Raw genomic sequence first — 22,983 nt, forward strand, 5'->3', positions numbered from 1 at the left:
ATTATCTCATTATCAGTTCCTCTTTTCCATTTTTTACTATGTATTAGCAGTAGTAGTAGTAGTAGTGGCATGTGATGCAAGAAAACAAGTGTATGAGCTTATGCAGCATCAGCCAAAAAAAAAAAATCACACCATTCCCTCCAAATGCCTGTCCAGTTCCTCCTTAAATTTATTTAACCCTCTCAACTTCCACAACGACAGATGGAAGTTTGTTCCAGCAAACTTCCAATTAACCACCCGCTGGCTAAAGGCAAAGTTCCGCACATCTATTCTACATCTGTCTTTTCTTAATTGGAATTTATGCCCCCTTAGGTTCGTAATCTGAACAAGTGGAAGGATCCCATCAGAATTCAGCGTGCTCAACCCATTCAGGGCCTTATACACTAGTAGAGGCATGATGCAAGATAGCAAGCTTATGCAGCATCAGCCAAAAAAAAAACCCTCCCATTTCACCCCTCCATTCATTCCAAATGCCTATCCAGCTCAGCCTTAAATTTATTTAGGCTATCAACTTCCACAACAACAGATGCAAAAGTTCCACCAATCAACTACCCGCTGGCCAAAGGCAAATTTCCACACATCTATTCTACAACTTTCTTTCCTCAATTTGGGTCTGTGCCCCCTCAGGTTCTTAATCTAAGCAAGAGGAAGAATCCCATCAGCATTCAGCTTGCTCAACCCATTCAATGCCTTACACACCTCAATCAGATCACTTTGCAGATGTCTACTCTTCAGGCACTGCAATTTACAGAACTTAAGCCTCTCTTGATAAGAGCACCCCCTTTCTTGCCCTTCTTTGTACTCATTCTAGCAACTCTACATCCTTCCTAAAATGAGGCCTCCAGACCTGTACACAGTACTCTAGGTTTGGCCTGACCATTGCTGTGCATAACGGGATAATCACCTCCCAACTAGCAAAATTCCTATATATCATTGACAAGACTCCATGACCTACCCTGGCAGCCCATCTGCACTGCTCAGAGAACTTCATATTTTATTGCACAATTACCCCCCCCAGGTCTTTTTCACTCTCCACTTCCCTGAGTGTAGTACCACATGGTACATTTCTCTTCAGTTATTGCTACCCGTATGCAGTAGTTTGCATTTGTTATGTTAAACCTCAGTTGCCACTTCTCAGCCCATTTGCCCAACTTATCTAGATCCAGTTGTAGTAGCATACTGTCTTTACTTTGGCATACTGTCATTAACAGCCCTGCCAACCTTTTGTATCAACTGCAAACTTGGGTATTGACATGATATACCTTCATCAATATCATTGATAAATATACAAAACAACAAAGTACTGCAAAAACCTTAGGAGGTGCATTATGGCCACAGAAGCCAATGCGCCAACAACTAACTAAAAAATAAAAAAAAAAAACACAATGGGCTCAACACCGAACCCTGGAGAACTCCACTAATAGCATTTGTCCATTAAGAGCAGTGTCCATTGATTACCACTCTGTCGTCTCCCACTCAACCATCCCTTTATCCATTGTAGCAACTTACCCTTAATGCCATACCTCTCCAATTTGTATAGCAGATTTCCATATGCAACAGTATCAAAAGCTTTCCTGAAATCCAAGAATATATCAAAATTATTTTTGGTATTCAGTTTCTTTGTGACCACATCATAGCATCCAAATTGGTTAGACAAGACTTCCCTTTAACAAACCCATGCTGTGTCTTAACTGTTACTGCACTGTTGTCTAGATGATCCTGCAGTGCTTCTTTAACCAGTGATTCCATTATTTTCCCCTGAACACAAGTTAAACTAACAGGTCTATAGTTACTTGTGTCACCTTTTGAACCCCCTTTGTCAATTGGTGATACATTTGCACACCTCCAGTCCATGGGAACCCCCCGAGTCCAAGAAAGCTCTCATAATTATGGCTAAGGATTTGCTTACTTCCTTTGCTGCCTCCTTTAATATAACTCGATAGATCCCATCCAGCCCAGGTGCCTGTTTTTTATGTTTAACTTCAACAATTTCTCTTCGGCTTTGCTCTCAGTTATTACAAAATCACTTAGCTCCCTGTTAGAGTTTGATGGACTTCTGGCACTCCCCTCATTGAATAACTCCTCATGTGTGAATGTAGATGCAAAATACTCATTCAGTTTATCAGCTACCTTAGCATGATCATCAATAGTCAACCCTTCTATGTTAAGTGGTCCAATCTGATTCATCCCTTTCCTTCTAGAATTTACTTAAGTAAAGAACTCTTTGCTGTTTTTCTTTGCATCTTTTGCCAAGGATTTCTCGTAATCTGCCTTTGCCTGCCTAACCTTCTTTGTGACTTGATTACAGACTAGTTTATATCTGCCATAGGCTTCTGTGTCACCTGATACTTTACATTCATCCCATACATTTTGCTTCTCTGCCACAAGCCTCATTAGTTCATCTGACATCCATTTAGGCCTAAACCTTGAACAGTATTTCTTAGTTGGTATGAAAAGCCTAGTAGCCTCCAAAATTAAGTCCCTGAAGTCGTCCCTTTTAGAATTCAACGTTGGTAACATCATCAGTTGATCCCACTGTACAGAATTTAAAAACTGTCTGAGACCCCTGTAGCCACTTTTACGAAAGCAAAAGCTCTTCCCTTTAGCCTTGATGTTAGTTGCATCTTTAAGTAATACCCACATCAGTACATTGTGATCACTGTCACCCAGTGGTTCCTTTATCTGCAAATTCTTAATGCATGAATAATCACTGCTGATAATTTGGTTTCTGGTTCCTCTCGAACATGTTGCTGAAGAAAACAGTCATCCAATAAATCCACAAAAGTCTTGCTAGTGTGTGAGTGACCAACCCACACGTTCCAGTAAATATCTGGAAAGTTAAAATCTCCTATTATAAGACATTCTGATTTACTGGCCCACTCTATTTCTATGCACAATTGCTCATTATACTCATCAGATTCATTAGGCCTATAAAACACACCTACTCTCATTTTTCCTTTCCCAGTGCTTATGTCACACCAAACAGATTCAACATTGCATTCTCCACTAACATCAGTCGGATGCACTTACTTAGATTTTATGTGTTTCTTAACTAACAGCATAACCCCCTCCTCCCTTCCTACCCTGTCTATCCTTTCTGTACACATTGTACTCCCCAAATTCTGATTCTCACTGCTTATGTCCATGTGACAGCATGTCTCTGATATCCCAGCAATATCTGCCTTTGATGCCTTGAGTAGCACTTCAAGCTCATCAAATTTATTAACTATACTCCCAGCATTGGTGTATGTGCAAGTATACATCCACCTGTTTCTTCTCTTAGTTACCCTAATACAGCCCATGTATTTATTTGTTCCACTATGACCCCCAGCAGTCCTGGAAATCTCCATTGCCTTGCTTTCCAGGCTGCTGCTCATTCTAATAGAAGCAGTGCAAGAATCACTTTTGCCTCTGCCTGCTGCCACTATTAATCTTTTAGTCTGTGTTTATTATGTACACATACATAATAAACATTACAAATATTTTGTTCCCCATTTTACGTGGAATTTTCTGGAACAATTATCATCAGATAACAAGGATCCCCTGTATTACAGAATTAAAATTAGCAAAGAACAAATTTTACAGAAATTGAATTTCTGTAAAATTTGTTTAGCAGAAATACTCTAGAAAACTTAAGGATTAAATTTACAAAATATTATAGAAATTAATTTCACAAAATTACTGAAAGAAAATTTACAAAATTACTAAAATAACATTTATAAAATTACTGAAATAAGATTTAAAAATTATAGAAATAAAATTTGAACACATTTTAAACAAAAATATTGTCTGCCAGACACCTGATGTTAATCCCCTTCAGTTACCATGCCTAAGAGCTTAAAACATATTTGCTCTCTTCTACAGTACTAATTCTACTGCCTACAGTAGAATAAATACTGTAAAATACACTTAGTACTTGATACAGATCTAGAGGTCTCATTTTAAGAAGGATGTGGATCTGTTGTAACAGGTGCAGTGCAGAGAAGAGCACACAAGATCAGTGAAGAATAAAAGGGTACTCTTACCAGTAAAGGCTTCCGTTCTGCAAACTGCCATCTTGAGAATAGGTACTGTGAGGAGATCTGACTGAGGTGTTTAAGACTGTGAAAGGATTAAGTAAGCTCAGTGCTTATGGAATGCTTCCTCTTGCTCTGACTATACATAGGGGGCATAAATTAAAATTGAGGATGGATGATTGCAGGTTAGATGTGTGAAGTATACTTTGTATTACCCGACTTCCAGCACTCATCCGGGGAAAAGATATTAGTTTTCTCGGTTGAGATGTTAGCTGTCTTAATCACAGACCTTACATGGTGAATACATGCTAGTGGAGAAGTACACTTTGTCCTTTTCATAGCTCCCAAAAAGAGAAAAAAAAAAAAAAAAAAAAAAATGTAATGGACAGTAGATTGGGGGATCAGTAAATTAATCCTTGACCCTTCCACTCATTTGGGAACTGGGTATTTGGTGATTACAATTCACTGTGACTAAGTTTAGGATGGGATGGAGTGCACCATTGTATGGGTACTTTCTTTCTCACCAAGTGAAGAAGCAAAACAAAGCAATGTTTCCCTAGGCCCAAGGCTCCCAAAGTGTGGGGCACACTTAATTTTTCTGGGGGCACATATTGTTTTTATGAAGTACTCTTTTAAATTAATATGGACAAACCATTCTGTTAATCCAGGTACAAAACATATTTTGGTCTTTGTGATTAAATGTACTAACATATATGCAGTCGAACTTGGTTATAACGAGCATCAAGGGACCGACAAAATTTCCTTGTTATAACCATTACTTGCTATATCAGCGATAGCAGGGATGGGGAAATCCCTGGGGCTGTTAAACATGAAAACTTTATATTAGTGATGAGGTAAATCTACCTCCTATTTTTTTTTAAATTCTCAATAACTTGATAAAAAGATTCAAAAAAACAAAAAAAATATTCGGAGAGGAAAAAATAATATAAGTACAGTATATACTTACATATTATTTGTATTAATATGCTTGTATAAACTACAATACACTTAATATTAAACACAATTTGTCTATAATTTTAAAACCATACACTTAATACTAAACAATTTATTTCTCTGTAATTAAAAAATTACTATTTAATAATAAGCACGATTTCAAATAGTCTATATTTATGAATCTTAAAATTGATGTTTGTTTTAAAGATTTCACTTTGATATTTCTTAAGATTCCCCTTAAAACAGTCAACACGTTAAAAGTCTCATTCAGTAATGAGACTTTTAACGTGTTGAAAGTAGTAGTAGTTGAAAGTCTCATTACTTGCCTCAGTTCCTTCAAAAAAATTGACTAATGTGTCCATTGCACCTTGAGCTTGTGAAATTGCCGGCACTGATTTTGATTCACTTTCAATTGTCAACATATCATCATCACAATCATCATCTTTAGTATTGTCTTTGTTGAGCACAGCATCTACATTGTCACTCTGTAGGAAGACCACTAGTTAATAAGTTGTCATCGACACATACAAATACATTGATATTATCTGTATTAAAACCTACAACGTTGTTACTTAGCAACCATTCAGATAATTGTAAGCTGCTTTCTTCATTTCCATCTTCTTCATCCACAATTGAAATTTCATTTGAATTTAATTTCGGTTTCTTGAAGCTCGACATGATTGTCAAAGTAACGTTGTTCCACGCATCATTCAATAAATTTATAGCATCCGATATCAATATAGACTCGTTAAAATTTCTGTTCTCTTTGACTTATTAGATGTAAAACTAGAAATGTTTCATAAAATCCTTTCAAATTCTTGATTAACATTAGCATTAGTTGAGGCATATGATGCAAGAAAGCAAGCTTATACAGCATCAGCCAAAAAAAAAAAAAAAAAAAACCTTCCCATTTCACCCATCTGGTCACTCCAAATGTTTGTCTAGTTCAGCCTTAAATTTATTTAAGCTATCAATTTCGACAACAACAACAGATGGAAGTCTATTCCAGCAATCAACTACCTGCTAGCTAAAGGCAAACTTCTGCACGTCTATTCTACAACTGTCTTTCCTCAATTTGAATCTGTACGCCCTCAGGTTCTTAATCTGAGCAAGTGGAAGTATGCCGTCAGCATTGAGCCTACTCAAATCATTTTGGCGCCTCCGTAGCCAGGTGGGCAGGAGCAGCAGTGCGGTGCACATGCTTCTTGATTAGACCAGGGTTCAAGCCCATGAGCTACCAAATACGGAGGATGCGGAAAGGTCAGGGAATGACCACTGCATATACCCGGAGCAATATGGCCTTAGTTGCTAATGCTCCTAAAAACCAAAACAACAATTCAAACCATTCACGACCTTATACACCTTGATCAGATCACCTCACAGGTGCCAAGTCTCCAGATGCTGCAACTTACAGAACTTAAGCCTTTCTTCATAAGCGAACCCCTTTGTTCCTCTCACCATTCTTGTTACCCTTCTCTGTATTCGTTCTAGCAACTCTACATCCTTCCTAAAATGAACCCTCCAAACGTTATATACAGTACTCAAAGTGTGGCATGACCATTGCCTTATACAAAGAAATAATCACCTTCTTGTCTATGCTAGCAAAATTCCTATATATCATTGACAAAACTCCATTACCTGCACTGGCAGCCCATCTTCACTGGTCAGAGAACTTCATATCTGACTGCACAATTACCCCCCAGGTTTTTTCATTCTCAACCTCCCTAAGAGTAGTATCACACAGTTCGTACGATTCTCTTGGGTTACCGCTAGCCATATGGAGTACTTTGCATTTGCCAATGTTAAACTTGAGTTACCACTTCTTAGCCCATCTGCCTAAATTTTCTAGATCCTGTTGCAGTAGCATACTGTCTTTACTCTCATTAACAACCCTGCAAACTTGGACATTAGGCCTGATATACCTTCATCAATATTATTGATAAATACAAAAAACAACAGTGGGCCCAGCACCGAACCCTGGGGAACTCCGCTAATAACATTAGTCCACGTAGAGCAGTGTCCATTTATTACTACTCTCTGCCATCTCCCACTCACCCATCCCTTTATCCATTGCAGTAACTTTCCCTTAATGCCATACTGCTCAAATTTGTACAGCATTCTTCCATGTGCAGCAGTATCAAAAGCTTTCCTGATATCCAAATATATATCAAAATTATTTTTTGCATCCAGTTGCTTTGTGGCCACATTGTAGTATTCAATCCAATTGGTCAGACAAGACTTCCCCTTAACAAACCCATGCTGTGTCTGAACTATTACTGCTGTCTTCTCTAGGTGATCCTGTATTACCTCTTTAAACAGTGACTCCATTATTTTCCCCGGAACAGAAGTTAAACAAACAGGTCTATAATTATTTGTGTCACCCTTTGAACCCCCCTTTGTGAATTGCGGATACATTTGCACATCTCCAGTGCGTGGGAACCTCCCCTGACTCTAAGCATGCCCTCAAAATTATGGCTAAGGGTTTGCTTACTTCCCTTGCTGCCTCCTTCATTATAACTGGATAGATTCCATCTGCCCCAAGTGCCTGTTTTTTATGTTTATCTTCAACAATTTCTCCTCCACTTTCCTCTCAGTTATTACAAAATCACTTATCTCTCTGTTAGATTTTGATAAACTTCTGGCATTCCCCTCCTTGAATAACTCCTCATGTGTGAATGTAGATGTAAAATACTCATTCGGTTTATCAGCTACTTGAGCATGATCATCAATAGTTGAACCATGTGTTAAGTGGACGAATCTGATTCATCCCATTCCTTATAGAGTTTACATAAGTAAAGAACTCTTTGCTGTTTTTCTTTGCATCTTTTGCCAAGGATTTCTCGTAATCTGCCTTTGCCTGCCTAACCTTCTTTGTGACTTGATTACAGACTAGTTTATATCTGCCATAGGCTTCTGTGTCACCTGATACTTTACATTCATCCCATACATTTTGCTTCTCTGCCACGAGCCTCATTAATTCATCCGACATTCATTTAGTCCTGGACCTTGAACAGTATTTCTTAGTTGGTATGAAAAGCCTAGTAGCCTCCAAGATTAAGTCCCTGAAGGCTTCCCATTTAGATTTCACCGTTGGTAACATCATCAGTTGATCCCACTGTATAGAATTTAAAAACTGTCTGAGACCAATGTAGTCACCTTTACGAAAACAAAAACCCTTCCTTTTACCCTTGATGGTAGTTACATCTTTTAAGTAAATCAGTACACTGTGATCACTGTCACCTAGTGGTTCCTTTTTCTGAAAATTCTTAATGCATGAATAATCACTGCTGATAATCAGATCAAGGGTATTACTCCCTCTGGTTGCCCCTCGAACATGTTGCTGTAGAAAACAATCCTCCAATAAATCCACAAAAGCCTTGCTAGCGTGCTAGTGACCAACCTACAAGTTCCAGTCAATATCTGGAAAGTTAAAATCCCCCATTACGAGACATTCTGATTTCCTAGCACATTCTATTTCTCTGCACAACTGTTCACTGTACTCACCATAGTCATTAGGCCTATAACATATTCCTACTCTCATTTTCCTCTTCCCAGTGTTTATGTCACACCAAACAGACTCAACATTGCACTGTCCACCCGTGTCAACTGGTTGCACTTCCTTAGATTTTGTACATTTTTTAATTAACAGCATAACTCCTCCCTTCCTACCCTGTCTGTGCTTTCTGTACACATTGTACTCTCCAAATTCCAATTCTGCACTGCTTATATCTGTGTGCCACCATGTCTCTGATATCCCAACAATATCTGCCTTTGATGTCTTGATCAGCACTTCAAATTCATCAATTTTATTTACTATACTTCTAGCATTATTGTACATGCAAATATATGTGCACTTGTTCTTACTCTTAGTTACCCTAACACAGCCCATGTATTTACTTGTTCCATGATGACTCCCAGCAGCCTTTAAGTTCCCAGCAACTTGCTCTCTAGGCTGCTGCTCATTACCATAGAAGCAGTGCAAGAATCACTTTAGCCTCTGCTTGCGGCTACCGTTATTCTTTTAGTCTGTGAATCCCCCGAATCTAGCAGTTTTTCCACCCACCTAACACTGCCTTGATAGCATCAGCAAATATTCTTGCACCCTCTCTATTTGAGTGTATCCCATCCCTTTAGAAGCAGTCTCTCCTGTTTGTAAGCACAGACCAAGCTGAAAAAATTCTACCCATGAGCCTTGCACAATTTCTCCAGGGCCGAATTGATTGACAAGGCTGTTGTCCTATACTCCCTTCTATCGTGTCTGGGCAGAATTGCAGACACTTTCAAATTTAACTCTAACTCGCAACTTTTTTCCAGCATTAACCTGTACTTGTTAAGTAAATCTGCAGATCTCTTACTCTTAGATCATTTGTGCCAACGTGTACAACAATATCACCTTTTGTGCCATTAAAAGATGATATCTGCCCTACATCTTCAACTTTTTCCCCTGGCAGACATACCCCGGTCCTATTCCATCTATCCTTTTTGCATAATATATTCCCCGTCTCCCTGACAATAGAGTCACAGATAATAACTAGTTCCTATGGAACAGCGCATTCTGTGCCTTGGAGATTGCCTCTGTGTTTCCTGATGCACAGCAGTGAGCTCTGGTGTTGCGTTGGGTAGGTGAGAGCTTGATGGGTCCCTCATATTAATTTCTTCGAGGGCATTTACCCTACACCTCAAACTCTCATAGATGCCCATCAGAACTCTGTGTTGACACCTAATTTCTTCACTGACTCTGCACTTAGCACACACAAAGACATCCTCCTTGGCTAGATCATGTCCTGTTCTAGACACATCTGCAAATATTTCGCACATTGTTTTAGACTGTGATGCGTTGGAAAATCAGGAGAAGACTTCTGACTTCTCCACTAATGCTGGTGTCCACCAAGGTTCAGTTCTTTCCCCCACTCTTTTCCTCTTGCATATTGTAATTGGCTTGTTTCCAATTCTTCAGTTTCATTTTCTGCCTACACCAAAGCTAGCAACAATTGTAAAGCAGTTATTAATCAGTCCAAACTAGTATTTGAACAGGCTAAGAGTAGAAAACTTGTTTCTTGGCCTAATGGTAGCCGAGCATTCTGGTCTCTTGCCAAACCTATTGGCCGCAACTTTTGCCAATCTCTGCTCCCACCTCTGTCAAAACCAGATGGTTCTGTTATCACTTCAGCCAAGGATAAAGCTGACCTGCTAGCATCCCATTTTTCTTCCATCTCATGTATTAATGATCTTTGTAAAATACCTCCCAGCCTTCCCAACATGCTCCATTCAGTGCCTCCTGTGGTCTTCCGTGAAAAGGATGTCAGAAGGATTTTGACGAATCTCGATGCTAAGAAAGCTCCAGGTCCTGATGGTATTTCTCCACTTGTTCTCAAAACTTGTGCTCCTGAACTTACTCCTGTTCTTTGCTGCCTTTTTTCACTTTCTTATTCCAAAGGTGTTTTTCCTTCTGCTTGGAAATTTGTTCATATCCAATTCCTAAAAAGGGTGACAAGGCCCTCCCATCCAATTATCGTCCCATTGCAATTACTTCTACTCTTTTTAAAGTAATGGAGAAATCAATTAATCGCCAACTCTTAAACCACCTAGAAACTTTCCATCTAATCAACGATCGCCACTATGAGTTCCATCAGTGTCGATCCACTGGTGATATTCTGGCTTATGTTACCCATTTATGGACAAATTCAATGGAAAAGTTTGGTGAAACACAAGCAGTTGCTCTTGATATCTCAAAGGCTTTCGATCGTGTTTGGCATAAAGGTCTTCTAAACAAGCTTCCATCTTATGGTTTGCCAACTGTTTTTAGTAATTGGTTATCCAGTTTTCTCTCTGATCGCTCACTGATGGTGATGGTAGATGACTCTCTGTCTTCTGACTTCTCCACTAATGCTGGTGTCCACCAAGGTTCAGTTCTTTCCCCCACTCTTTTCCTCTTGTATATTAATGACCTTCTTCCGTTGACTGGAAATCCTATCCATAGGATTTCCGGCATAGTTTTGCCGATGATAGCACATTGCATTCCACTTTCTATTTTGAAAAACCTTACCCTGCTCAATCAGCTTCAACTTCTCAAATATCCACTACCAATTCCTTAAATGCCGATCTCCAAGTAATTCTCCAGTGGGGCAAAGACAACTTAGTTGATTTGACTCCTTCTAAAACTCAGTCTTGTCTTATATCTCGCAAAAAGGATTCTTCTGCTCCTATGCTTATCTTTGGTGGCACTCCGATTTCTAGGCAAAATGATATTTCTCTTTTGGGGATTACCCTGACTTCTAATCTTTGCTCAAGCATATTACAAATATTGCTTCCTCTGCATCTAAAAAACTTGGGTTTTCCTTTCACTGTTGGCATTACTTTTCTTCCAAACAGCTGTTCTCTCTCTGTACAAATCACAAATCCACCCTAGCATGGAATATTGTTCCCACATCTGGGGCGGTGCCTCCAAAACCTTTCTCATGCTTCCAAATTCCATTCAGAAGAGGGCAGTTAGGTTAATTAATGACTCCTCTCTAACAGTCTCTCTCCACTCTCTGTCTCATTGTACTGTTTCTGCTGCATGCCTCTTCTACAGATACTTCCATGGGCACTGTTCTTGTGAATTGGCTTCTATAATTCCCGCTCTCTCTTTCAAAACAGTCTGAACACGTGCCGCCACCAGCCAACGTCCATTTACTGTCCAACTTCAAACTCACAGAACCAACTTTTCAAATTCCTCGTTTATTCATTCAACTGCCATTTTCTGGAACAACCTTCCTTCATATGTATTTCCTGAAAATTACAGTCTACAGAAGTTAGTCTAATGTCAACAGATATCTTATTTTGTCTTCTCAGCCTCCAACCCAAGCACAGTACTGAGTACTATAGGCTCCAATACATCTTGTGTTTGGGGTTTTCATAAAAAAAAAAAAATAATAGTAATAATCGAGAGTTTGCTGTACTTACCATATTTAATGTACCGTATTTGTTGTTTACCGTATTTAATGTTGGTAATGTCTTACTGTGTGTTTAATTTATCATTTAAATTTTGTTATATGTATGTATGTACAAGAAAATCACGTTATATATGGGTAAGTCTTGGAACATATCCCCTGCAGATACAGGGATCTTACTAATTAAACTTTGTGTAACTTTTATATCTTTTGTTTATCTTTTAGTTTTAAGAAAAATGTATTGCAAAAATTCGTTTTCCTTTATTTTCTTATAATATGCATTGTTCTATTTGTACATATGAAAAACTATATTTATGAGGGTAAGAAAAAGACTTGACAAAAATATTTGTTATTTGAAAAAGGCAAATCCGAACAAATAATTATTCTATGAAATTTACTGTGTTAAATAAATTTTAATATTTAAATTGAAACTGTAGTTTGTTAAGAGTCAAGTAACACTTTTATTTATTTTTAGCCAGTAGCAGCAGGTAGTGGAATTCCTGTCATTAAATGTTATCTGAACGGAGTAAAAGTTCCTGAGGTAGTGAGAATTAAAACTTTAGTAGCAAAGGTATTTGGTATAGTGATGGCTGTAGTAGGAGGTCTTGCTGTTGGAAAGGTAATTTGGTTCTTGTCTTTTTTTTTTTTTTCTTTTTTTTTTTAGCATCTTAGAATTAAAAAAAATAAATAAAAAAAAAAAACTGCTGGACACCTCGTGTATTGCAAAATTTTTAATTTGAGGATAATAATTGGAATAGTCATATGTTGAGATAAAATACATTTCTGCAATTTGTTATTCTTCATGATGAATATTATTTGATGGTTCTATTAACATTTATTGAGATAGAGTAATGTATCCTAATATTTTTCCAGATTTGGACTACAAAAAATATTAAACTATGCATATAAATATATTAATAGCTATTCTTTTAAATCTAGTTATATGTACTGTTACTTAACTTATGTAGTATATGTTAAGTTTTTATGGACATAATTGTGTTTCTCATCACTGTTAATGGGATTATTGCATACTGCAAAAAAAAAACTGTGTTATTGTCAAGTTCTGCAAGTCATGGGTTAGAACTAATTAAAATTACTAAAGCCGTTTTCTACTTTGAGAAAATAAACTTAAATGCAGAAGTACAGAAGTTTTGTTCAAATTATTCTACAACTCTGTGTTTTTTATTTTTTTTCCCTCTGTTTTGGCACACTTAAAGCAAATAACATTAGAAATAAAATGAATCACAACCTTAGTCAGTCACATGTAGGCAGACTAGTTCAAGAGTATATTCTGATCAAGTGAATCAGATACTGAGTCAAGGCTGTATGAATGTGATAGTGGAAGAAGTAATATATATGTGGCACTGGTGCAAGAATTTATGACTTCATATATGGCATTTTCATGGAGAGTTCTGAAAGATCAGAAAAAAGAGAATATCAAATAAAATAGTATATGTGGTTTTTGTAAGCTTGGCACCAAAAATTTTCATCTGAGGCTGTTGATCAGAACTGGATATATATTGGGAAGGAAGCTCAAAGGGTAGATCATCCTGTTCTTGGCTGAGTGATAGGTAATTGACTGGGATATAGATTATCATGATTGGTTGCACCTGTTATCCCATTTTCTGGAACCAGTTGGTTTAATTTGTTTTTAAGGATACATGGAAATTTCAAAGTAATGCCACTTGTAAGCCTTAATTTTGGATGTTTTTCAAGTCAAATCATCTGTTTTGACTTGTAAAACATCAAACAGTTTACAAAAAAAGGGTGAAAATATGTAAGTTCTACATTTTTTGGGCAGTGATTCTATACATATATTTCTGGGCTTGTGTAATTTTGTGTTTTTCGTGACCATTCAGTGGTTTCTTTAATTTAAATCATCTTAAGAATTATTATTTTTTTTTTTTTAACTTATCTGTTGTTAGGGACGTGTAGGGTATGTAAATTATAAGTTAAATGTTTAAAATAATTCATGTGTGCATTTGCTTACATTTATTTAATAAAAAGACTATGAAGTCCAATGTACCTTGAAGTGCTTAACTTCAAATATAAGAAGGCATTTACCCTTGTTTTTTTTTTACAAGGTACTGCTTGTAGACAATAAACATGATGAAATTACTTACACTCATAAATTTTACCACTTAGGAAACAATTAATAACCCACACTCTCATCCAGATCAACAAATAGGCACCCATCCACCATTAATGTGAGAATATAGAAATGTATAATCAGTTTCAAATGAGGCAATAAAAAACAAGTGTATTAAAATGATAATATAGCTTAGTCCTAAGCCAGACAGGACTTTTTGATAAACAAGTCATATTCACAGACAGGCCAAACTTTGATACTAACATAACTATTGAGTTAGAAAGGATCCTAGAAATTAGATAGTACAGAAAGGAAATAGGTGTAAATGAAATTAGACCTAAAGCGCTGAAAGCTGGATGGAATAAGTGATTAGAGGTTTTACAAAGAACAAGTTCCAGAACATATTCCAGTTGAGTATTAATTGTTCTATATATATAAAAGAAATAAAGGTGAATGTGGAAATTACACAGAATTTTGCTCCTTATTGTACCAGTTAAAATTTGTGCAGCTAGTTTAGAGAAGAAAGAAAGAAAGAAGTAGTATTAAATGTAAACATGAAGAAGAACAACATTCAAGTTTTTAGGCCGAACAGGTTGATGCTAGGATTAAATATTTCACTAAGACAAATTATAGAAAAGTCATCACATAATCATAAGGAGATGCAAATATGTAGGTAAATGGGCCTGTAATAATGGATTCCATGGCGATAAATAAGTACTGTACTGTTTGATCCAGAAAGTTTAATAAACAATAAATGACATGTAGCTTTCCCGGTTAAATGGACCCCTTCATCAGCAATTCTAACAAGATAAAGATGTTAGAGACAAATTTTTGACAAATACACAGTTGTGCGTGCATGAGATTAAACATTCAACTACTAGGTTGCTGCTCATTGTTGTTGCACGGATGTGTGTGGATTTACTGCCAGCGTTTATCCAGTTTCAAGATAGTTGCCTCTAAGATAGGGTGTAGCCTTGTGCCCTTGCCACGATTCATAGTTCTAGAATTGCACAAGACGTTAAGTGACTCTAGCCAGAGGTGGTGGCAAAAGTGTCAGGATTGACCAATCCCGACTTTTGGGTTTACTCTTAAGAGTATCCAATCCACGTGTTTTACAGCTTTTGCAGCTCCGGCGAATGGAAAGTATTTAGCTGCTATATTGACTTAATTGTTATATTAAATTTTTTTTCTATAAGTAGCGTATAGACCTAGTCAAGATCCTTGGTTTATTCTGAATTTAGATAGTGAGATTTTGGAAGTTAATTAATACTTAGTGTCTGTAATTTACCGTTCGTAACTTGCTGCCATTGTTATATGATACGTTATATCCTGTACTAGATAGCATTAGCTTAGTATAGTATATATTATTATCAATTAATCAGTAAAATTTATTGATCTTGTTAAACTTCATTGTCAATTAAATTGTACTTTTTTAACTAAATACATATAACGATTTAGATTTTACAAACATAACATTATTAATTAATACATAACTTGATACAGAAGTTATATAACGAAACTCGGAGATAATACTCGATACTGAAAAAAAAATATATATAGATATATAGTTTTATAACTGCGTTGGAATATAAGTTTAGGGTTATAATTTTGTACTGAAATTTTATTGAAATTGAATCGAATTTATGACTCAGACCAGAGCAGCAAAGCAAAAGGCTCAAGCTAATGGGAGTGCTGTGGCTCAGGGGAGAACTGAAGGGGCACAGTCTTATAAAATGCACTGCTTGTTTTATGTTTGTGGAGCAATCAGGTACGGGACATGATATTGCCAAGGGGAATGTCTTTGTGTGTGCGCAATGTAAGGAGTGTGAAGAAATGAGGGGAGGCAACTCAGCATTGTTATGGGCCTATATGAGAGCTTGAAGGACAGGGTTTATGCCCTCGAAGGATCTAAATTGAGGGGCCCATCAAGCTCTCAGCTGCTCACATCAATGCTAGAGCTTGCACTTGATCATCACGCAACACAGCGACAACCCCCAAGGCAGAATGTGCTGGTCCCACAGGAACTAGTAGTTGTCGGTGACTCTATTGTCAGGGAAACGAGGAACATAGTGTGCAAAAAGGATAGGGTATGCCTGCCAGGGGCAAAGGCTGATGACGTTGTAGAGCAGATATCATCTTTTAAGGGCACAAAAGGTGATATTGTTGTACATGTTGGCACTAATGATATTAAGAGTAGGAGACCGGCGGAATTACTTAACAAGTACAGGTCACTGTTGAATAAAAGCCATGAATTAGGGTTGAATTTGAAAATGTCTGCAATTCTGTCCAGACACGATAGGAGGGAGTATATGATGAGAGCCTTGTCGATCAGTTCAGCCCTTGAAAGATTGCTTGTGCAAGTCTCAAGCAGTAGAATTTTTTTCAGCCTGGTCTGTACTTGTTAACAGGAGAGACTGCTTCTACAGGGATGGGATTCACTTAAATAGAAAGGGTGCAAGAATATTTGTTGATGCTATTGAGGCAGTGTTTAGTGGGTCAGAAAACTGCTAGCTTTGGGGGATACAATAGATTAACAGTAGCCGCTGGCAGAGGTGAAAGTGATTCTTGCACTGCTTCTATTGGAATGAGCAGCAGCCTGGAAAACAAGATGCAGGGTATTTCAGAGACTGCTGGGAGTCATTGCGGTATAAGTAAACACATGGGTTGTGTTAGGGTAGTTAAGAATAGAAGCAGGTGCATATATACTTGCATGTACACCAATGCTAGGAGTTTGGTAAATAAATTTGATGAATTTGAGGTGTTGGTCAAAACATCAAAGGCAGATATTGTTGGGATATCAGAGATGTGGTGTCACACAGATATAAGGAATGCAGAAATGGAATTTGGGGGGTACAATGTGTACAGGAAGGATAGATAGGAAGTATAGCCAGCCGACATTGCTGTACAGTGCAGTGTCGAGTCAGTTTGGTGTGACATAAGCACCGGAAGATCGAAATTGAGAGTAGGAGTGTGTTATAGGCCTAATGACTCTGATGAGTATAATAAAAAAACTGTACAGGGAAATAGAGTGGGCTAGTAAATCACAGAGTCTTATAATGGGAGATTTTAATTTCTCAGATATTGACCGGAATTTGTGGGTTTGTCACTCACACACTAGCAAGGCTTTTGTGGATTTATTGGATGATTGTTTTCTACATCAGCATGTTCAGGAGGCAAATAGACGGAGTAATACTCTTGATCTGATTATCAGTAGTGATTCTTCATGCATTACGAATCCGCAGATAAAGGAACCACTATGTGGCAGTGATCACAGTGTGCTGAAGTGGGATTTACTCAAAGGGGTAACTACCATCAGGGGTAAAGCGAAGGGTTTTTGCTTTCATAAAGGCGACTACAGTGGTCTGAGACAGTATTTAAATTCTATACGGTGGGACCAACTGATGATGTTACCAACAGCAAATTCAAAATGGGAGGCATTCAAAGAATTAATCTTGGAAGCTACTAGGCTTTACATACCAACTAAGAAATGTTGTTCAAAGGTTAGGCCTAAATGGATGTTAGGTGAACTAATGAGACATGTGACAGAGAATAAAAATGCATGGCATACATATAAATTAATGGGTGACATGGAAGCCTATGATAGATATAAGCTGCTCTGTAACCAAGTCACAAAGGAGATTAGGCAGGCAAAGGCAGATTATGAGAAATCTTTGGCAGAGGATGCAAAGAAAAACAACAGAGTTCTTTACCTATGTATACTCTAGAAGGAAAGGGATGAATCAGATTGTTCCACTGGATATTGATGGTTCAACTGTTGATGATCCTGCTCAGGTGGCTGATAAACTGAATGAGTATTTTGCATCTACATTCACACATGAGGAGTTATTCAGGGAGGGGAATGCCAGAAGTGAACTAAACTCTGGCAGTGAGCTAGATGATTTTGTAATAACTGAAAGGAAAGTGGAGGAGAAATTGTTGAAGATAAACATAAAAAAGGCACCCGTTGTGAATGGGATCTGTCAGGTTATATTAAAGGAGGCAGCAAAGGAAGTAAGCAAACCCTTAGCCATAATTATGAGAGCTTCCTTGGACTCAGGGATAGTGCCCATGGACTGGAGATGTGCAAATGTGACTCCAATTCACTAAGGAAGATCAAAGGGCGACACAAGTAATTATAGACCTGTTAGTTTAACTTTTGTTCTAGGGGAAATTAATGGAGGCACTGGTTAAAGAAGCACTGCAGGATCATCTTGACAAGACTTCAGTTATAGTTCGGACACAGCATGGTTTTGTTAAGGAGAAGTCTTGTCTGACCAATTTGATTGGATACTATGATATGGTCACAAAGGAACTGGCTGCAGGGAATAACTTTAATATCATATATTTGTATCTTAGAAAGGCTTTTGATACTGTTGCACATGGAAGACTGCTGCACAAATTGGAGCAGTGTGGTATTGGAGGCAAATTGCTGCTATGGATAAAGGGATGGTTGAGTAGGAGAAGAGAGAGAATGGTAATCAATGGACACTGCTCTTCGTGGACTAATGTTATTAGTTGATTACCTCAGGGTTCAGTGTTGGGTCCATTGTTGTTTTCTGTATTTATAAATGATATTGATGATGGTATATCAAGCTTAATATCCAAGTTTGCAGACGATATTAAGTTTGGCAGTGTTGTTAAGGACACTGATGACAGTATGCTGCTGCAACAGGATCCGGAAAAGCTGAGCAGCTGGGCTGAGAGGTGGTTTAATTTTCAATTTTTTTCCGATAGCTCTTTGCTATTGGGAAAAATTGAAAATTAAAAGGATATGAAAAGGACTTTGAAAATTTTTTTTTCCTGATATTGTTACTTTAGTAGTAATGTTTTTAGAATAAGAACAACAAATTAAGTGTATTAACACACAGTTTACTAAGCATAAATTTATTATTCAAGTATATAAAAAATAAGTAAAAAATAATTTCATAATAAAGTTTTTGTAGAATATTCCAAATTTTTATTAAGTTTTCATCCGACCACCTATGCCAGGGGTTGGCAACCTTTTTTGAGTGAAGAGCCATTTTTGATCAAATTAAAAAAAAAGAGAGAGAGAATCCGAAGAGCCGTACCTCAGCTCAAGCTGGGAGGAGGGACGAGAGTTTTTTAAGAAATGGAATAGAGTGGGAATGTGTTTATTAAAAAAATATGAAATATTATTTATTAATACTGAAAAAAACATAACAAGCATCCAATTAGGTACATATTAATGTGACTTTTGTTGATGAACTTCTTGAGCAAGTCTCTCTCAACATCATGCGAGTATGTCGTAATTAAACATGCTGAGCTTGAAACATGCTCGCATTGTTCAGACGACAGTTTCTTGATTTATTTTGAACATAGTTCATGTTCAAATATATTTGCTCGCAGAAATACTTCGAACCAAAAACTGAGAGAAGTCCAAACGTAAATATTTTCAAAAATTTATATATGGGTCCGGTAAGCTACTCCACGCATCGAACACAATTCGGTCTGCAGTTAAAGTCATCTATCGCCATCCATTTGTGTAGAATTGCAAGGGCGGCCTTTTGCCTCTCTAAATCTTCAATTTCAGTTTTAAGGCTAGTCTTGCACTCCACATGTCCTTGATTTTTAAGTCCTCTATCTCCATTTCAAATTTTGCTTCATGTGAGCTGTAAAGTTAAAAAGCCACAGTTACATGTTAAAAGACCTGCATGCGGCTCGCGAGCCACAGGTTGCTGACCCCAGTCCTATGCTGACTTCTTTTCTTCCGCTTTGTGTGTCGGTTGCTGAATGATGTTTCCGAAACAGCCACGAATCGACATATTTTGCTGGATCGAAGCGGGTCAGCGGTGGGCGCTAAAATTTTATTTTAAGAACCAGTAGTGAAGCCACTGTTTTTGTCATCAACGAAGTGCTGGTTGGGCTGGCAATCAGATTCATTTGTGAAAATCCTCATTCACATTCACTCGATGAAATTGGTATTGTACTCAGAGCGTTCATCAAATGCTTCAATTCTTCTGAAACCTTCTTATCAATTAGGTATCCACGAATTGCATCTCTTTCATTTAACTGTAATCTAATTGACAATTTTCTAACTTCGCTTTCACTATATACCAACAATTTGTGTTTAGAAGGATCCGATACCTTTGTTGTCCTCATTTTCCTTCTCTCATCATTGGTATTGTCACCAGTTCTTAAATTTGAATTTTTTTCTTTTCTCTTTTTGAAACTGTCCAAAATGTCGGTGTTATTCAGATATTGTGACCCAATAAACAGAGATAAGGAAAATTTACAGAAAAATGTGGATAACGCACTTCCGTGAACATCATGATTATTTGTCGGGGTAAAAGAAAATCACTTTTCTAATTCTCAAAAGGGGCGCTTACAGTTGATTCACAAAGGTGTTCAACCTACGGTCCGCGAGGAAAGTGAACTAAAACAGCATTTTAAATTTTAATTATCAAAAACATTTTCTCATTAAATGTTTTGTTCATAAATGTAATTATGTATTGTACTTAATAAAATTTTCGAATATTTTCAATTTTACTTTTACGCGCAACAAGATATGAAAAATGTAACACACTAACGAAATCTAACTTTGAATTTTTTTGAATATGACCCCTGGACTGGAAAAGGTTGGACACCACTGCAGTAGAAGGTGGACCAGAGCCCATTGGGAATACATCTTGGTCTGCTCACTCTCAACTAGCTTGACTCCTTCATATGTGGGACAGGTGGTCAGATAGATTTTACCGGGTACCACTAGGTTGTAGAATGCTTTAGTTCTCTTAATTCGTGCAGCAGCACTAATTGCCTAAATTGTCTGCAGGCCAGAAATGCAAACAGTGCGTACACTCGTTATGAGTTAATTCTCTCCTAATGCATTCGCTATATGAAAATTTTCTTCACTCAACGGAAACTATTTTAAATGTAACTTCCAAGCGGAATTAAAAATAATTCGCTATAAAAGGACTTCGTTAAACAGAGGCCTAACTGAGTAATTTATATTTATAAAAATGGTTACACCGTTTTAGATAGAAAATATCTTAAAAATAGGCAGTAAAAATGCAAATTTAGTTAAATAATTTTAAGCTTATTTGAATAGTAGATAAACACTTGAAAAAAATTTAAGGAATATTACAAATTTCGAAGTGCACTGCATCCAAATGTCACACGTCACTGTTAATAAAGGTGCCGGTACGCCGTACCGTTGCATACCATCCCAAAAAAAGCATTGTATGTATACAGGGTGTCTCAAAAATACACGACATAACTTCAGGAATGAGTTCCTCATATGTAGACAATAAAAATATTTTATATCAACATGGTTCCGGAAATGCTTGGTTCCCGAGTTATTAACCGGGATGTCTTATCTCCCGCAGGTGATTTCCTTCATCACAAGGTACTTTTTTTTTTATTTTTATTTATTAACACACAACTGTATATACATTCTCAAGATATATTAATCAATTTATATACAATATTTATATACAGATTTTATATACATACTCTTATATATACTGTAGTCTTTCTGTACATTGATTGTGTGTGTCCTGATATGAAGGGTGGCTCCTAGACATAAGCCCATCTCCACCTTTTACTCCTGTGAAAGCTCAGAACGTCTGCAAAACAGGCCTGAAAAAAGACCTTTATGTCAGGCCATTTCGCCACCAGGGATTAACCAACACCTGGATCAACCATTCTCTATGTGTGCTGTAATGCACAAATCCTGCACCTACCGGAAGTAGTGCTATACTGGTAGGTGCCAGCAATCCCGCCCCCAAGGCTGCCCAAACTTGGAGGCCAGCGAAAAAATAAATAAAAAATAAATAATAATAATAAAAAAAAAAAAAAAAATTCCAACTAAGAACAATGTATACTTGTTGAAACAAAAGCAACATTATACAATTATTTACATGTAAATAGCAAATACATACACTTAGAATGACATTAACTTAACAATAACACTTAGAAACATTAACACTTAGATTAACATTATCTCCACTTAGAGTCCATCCACAAATGTAAGCCTGCATTTGGGTATCCAGGAGCAGAAGATCATCTCGCACTGTAAACAAGAAACATCCTATAAAGATGACATTACACGAAGTGTTCTATCGTCAAATGTGCAGCACTTCCCTTAATTGGTATCCTGCAATAGATTTCTTAACTCCTGTCTTCTTTTAAAAACTTTGGCCGGGAATTCCTGAAGCAAAGCAAAGATGTCCCACCTCTGAACCAAGAGAGGTAAATTATTCTCCGTGAGGTTTGGTAACCTATTTAGTAATTCCTGCCTGTCTGAAGTATGCAGTCCGCATTCAAGGATGACATGTCTCCAAGATTCAACCTCACCACACGAACAGTAAGGGTCAGGTTCTAATCCTCTTTCAAATAGTTTGGCCCTTAAGCCATGTTCAGTGATTAAGTAACTCGTGGTCATGGTGGGAGAAAACCAAGAAGACACCCTCCTGTCCATTGCAAAGCTTACGGCTGGAACGAAGCCTCTTGTAATGGTTCCATACTCACTCAAATCCCAACGTTGCTGCCAGCAATTCACAAGCTCACCCCAAATTCTACATTTTTCCTCCTTTATGTTGTTATTTGGATTAGAGGTGATATTCAATATTTGTAACGCCCTTCCCTTCTTTAAGTTATATACAATACCTCGGAAAATAATGTGTAAATCCAAGGGGATGGTACCTGCAATAACCTGTAAGGCATTTGTCGACACTGTCCTTGGAGCGCGTATAACTGTAAGCAACATTGTACGTTGCAGGGACAGAAGCTTGGCTTTAGTTGTAATCTTGGTAGCAGCCACAAACCAAATACCAGCACCATAAACTACAATGGGAAGAAATATCGTCTTGTAGTACAATACCAGAGTTTTTTTGGATAAACCCCATTCCTTGCGGGAAATTCTAACAACTGCTGCTACGAACTTTTTGATTTTTTCATTGATTTTAGTGACATGTACGTGAAACCTGAGACGATCATCTAAAGTTAAACCCAAATACTTGGTGTTCTGTACATA

The 22,983-nt window shown here is 37.3% G+C and overlaps 1 protein-coding gene across 1 annotated transcript in view; it reads left to right on the forward strand.

Annotated features, from left to right (window-relative positions):
* The window catches only part of LOC150076452 (H(+)/Cl(-) exchange transporter 7-like), a 301,080-nt gene that overhangs the window by 45,647 nt on the left and 232,450 nt on the right, over positions 1-22,983 (forward strand). Inside the window, exon 6 of the mRNA XM_090387362.1 lies at positions 12,378-12,521. Coding sequence (XP_090243488.1) covers positions 12,378-12,521 — 144 coding nt within the window. The remainder of the gene's footprint in view (positions 1-12,377; positions 12,522-22,983) is intronic.

The sequence above is a fragment of the Mastigoproctus giganteus genome, chromosome 13 (genome assembly GCF_048544385.1).
Source record: "Mastigoproctus giganteus isolate SK-2022 chromosome 13, ASM4854438v1, whole genome shotgun sequence".
In the NCBI taxonomy this organism is placed as follows: Eukaryota; Metazoa; Arthropoda; class Arachnida; order Uropygi; family Thelyphonidae; genus Mastigoproctus; species Mastigoproctus giganteus.